The sequence below is a fragment of the Mastomys coucha genome, unplaced genomic scaffold (genome assembly GCF_008632895.1).
Source record: "Mastomys coucha isolate ucsf_1 unplaced genomic scaffold, UCSF_Mcou_1 pScaffold22, whole genome shotgun sequence".
NCBI classification, from domain to species: domain Eukaryota; kingdom Metazoa; phylum Chordata; class Mammalia; order Rodentia; family Muridae; genus Mastomys; species Mastomys coucha.
The window spans coordinates 140045893-140046683 of record NW_022196905.1 but is presented as its reverse complement, the minus strand read 5'-3'; the positions used below and the strand labels follow the sequence as shown (position 1 = coordinate 140046683).

The 791-nt window shown below is 37.3% G+C and overlaps 1 protein-coding gene across 1 annotated transcript in view; it reads left to right on the top strand.

The window, feature by feature from the left end:
- The window catches only part of LOC116104705 (cytochrome P450 3A11-like), a 23349-nt gene that overhangs the window by 19756 nt on the left and 2802 nt on the right, over positions 1 to 791 (top strand). The window contains exon 10 of the mRNA XM_031391195.1: positions 702 to 787. Coding sequence (XP_031247055.1) covers positions 702 to 787 — 86 coding nt within the window. The remainder of the gene's footprint in view (positions 1 to 701; positions 788 to 791) is intronic.

Sequence of the window (791 nt, the reverse complement as noted above, 5' to 3'; positions counted from 1 at the left end):
TCTCTCTCTCTCTCTCTCTCTCTCTCTCTTTCAATGTGTGTGTGTTTGTGTGTGTGTGCGTACATATGTGTGTGTATAGGTCATAGACCTACATTGTATACACTTCTAAATCACTCTCCACCATATTTTATAATACAGGCTTTCTTACCAAACCTGGAGCTTCTTAATTGGGTTAATTTGTCCAGCCAATGAGAACCAGGCATGATCTGTGTCAGTCTACTTACTGCTGGAATTATACATGGTGCCACAGTGTCAGGCTTTATAATGATTTGTATCTGAACTCTCATCCTCAGGCTTACATAGGAGAAATTTCACTAATTGAGCATATTTCAGGTTCAAAGTGATAGTTATTCTACTTTGTAAGGAGCTTGAGAGATGTCACAGTGGTGAAGAACACTTGCTACTCTTCCATAGGATCCATTCATATTTGAGTCCCAGCATGAAAATGGCAGCTCTCAACTACTCTAACTCTAGTTACAGATCTGATGCTTCTGTTGGCACTGTACATATATGGTGTTTATGTAAACATATACAATCAAAACACCTACATATATGAATTAAAACAATTTAAAATGCTTTAGAATGAATGAATTTTAAGTACTAAGTCCTTTGAGCTGCTGAGCTTGACTTTGGGGATTCAACACTAGACATAATTAAAGATAATCTAAAATGATAGCACAAGTCTTTTTCTTTCTTCCCAGGCACCTCCCACCTATGATATTGTGATGGAGATGGAATACCTGGATATGGTGATGAATGAAACCCTGAGATTATATCCCATTGCTAATAGA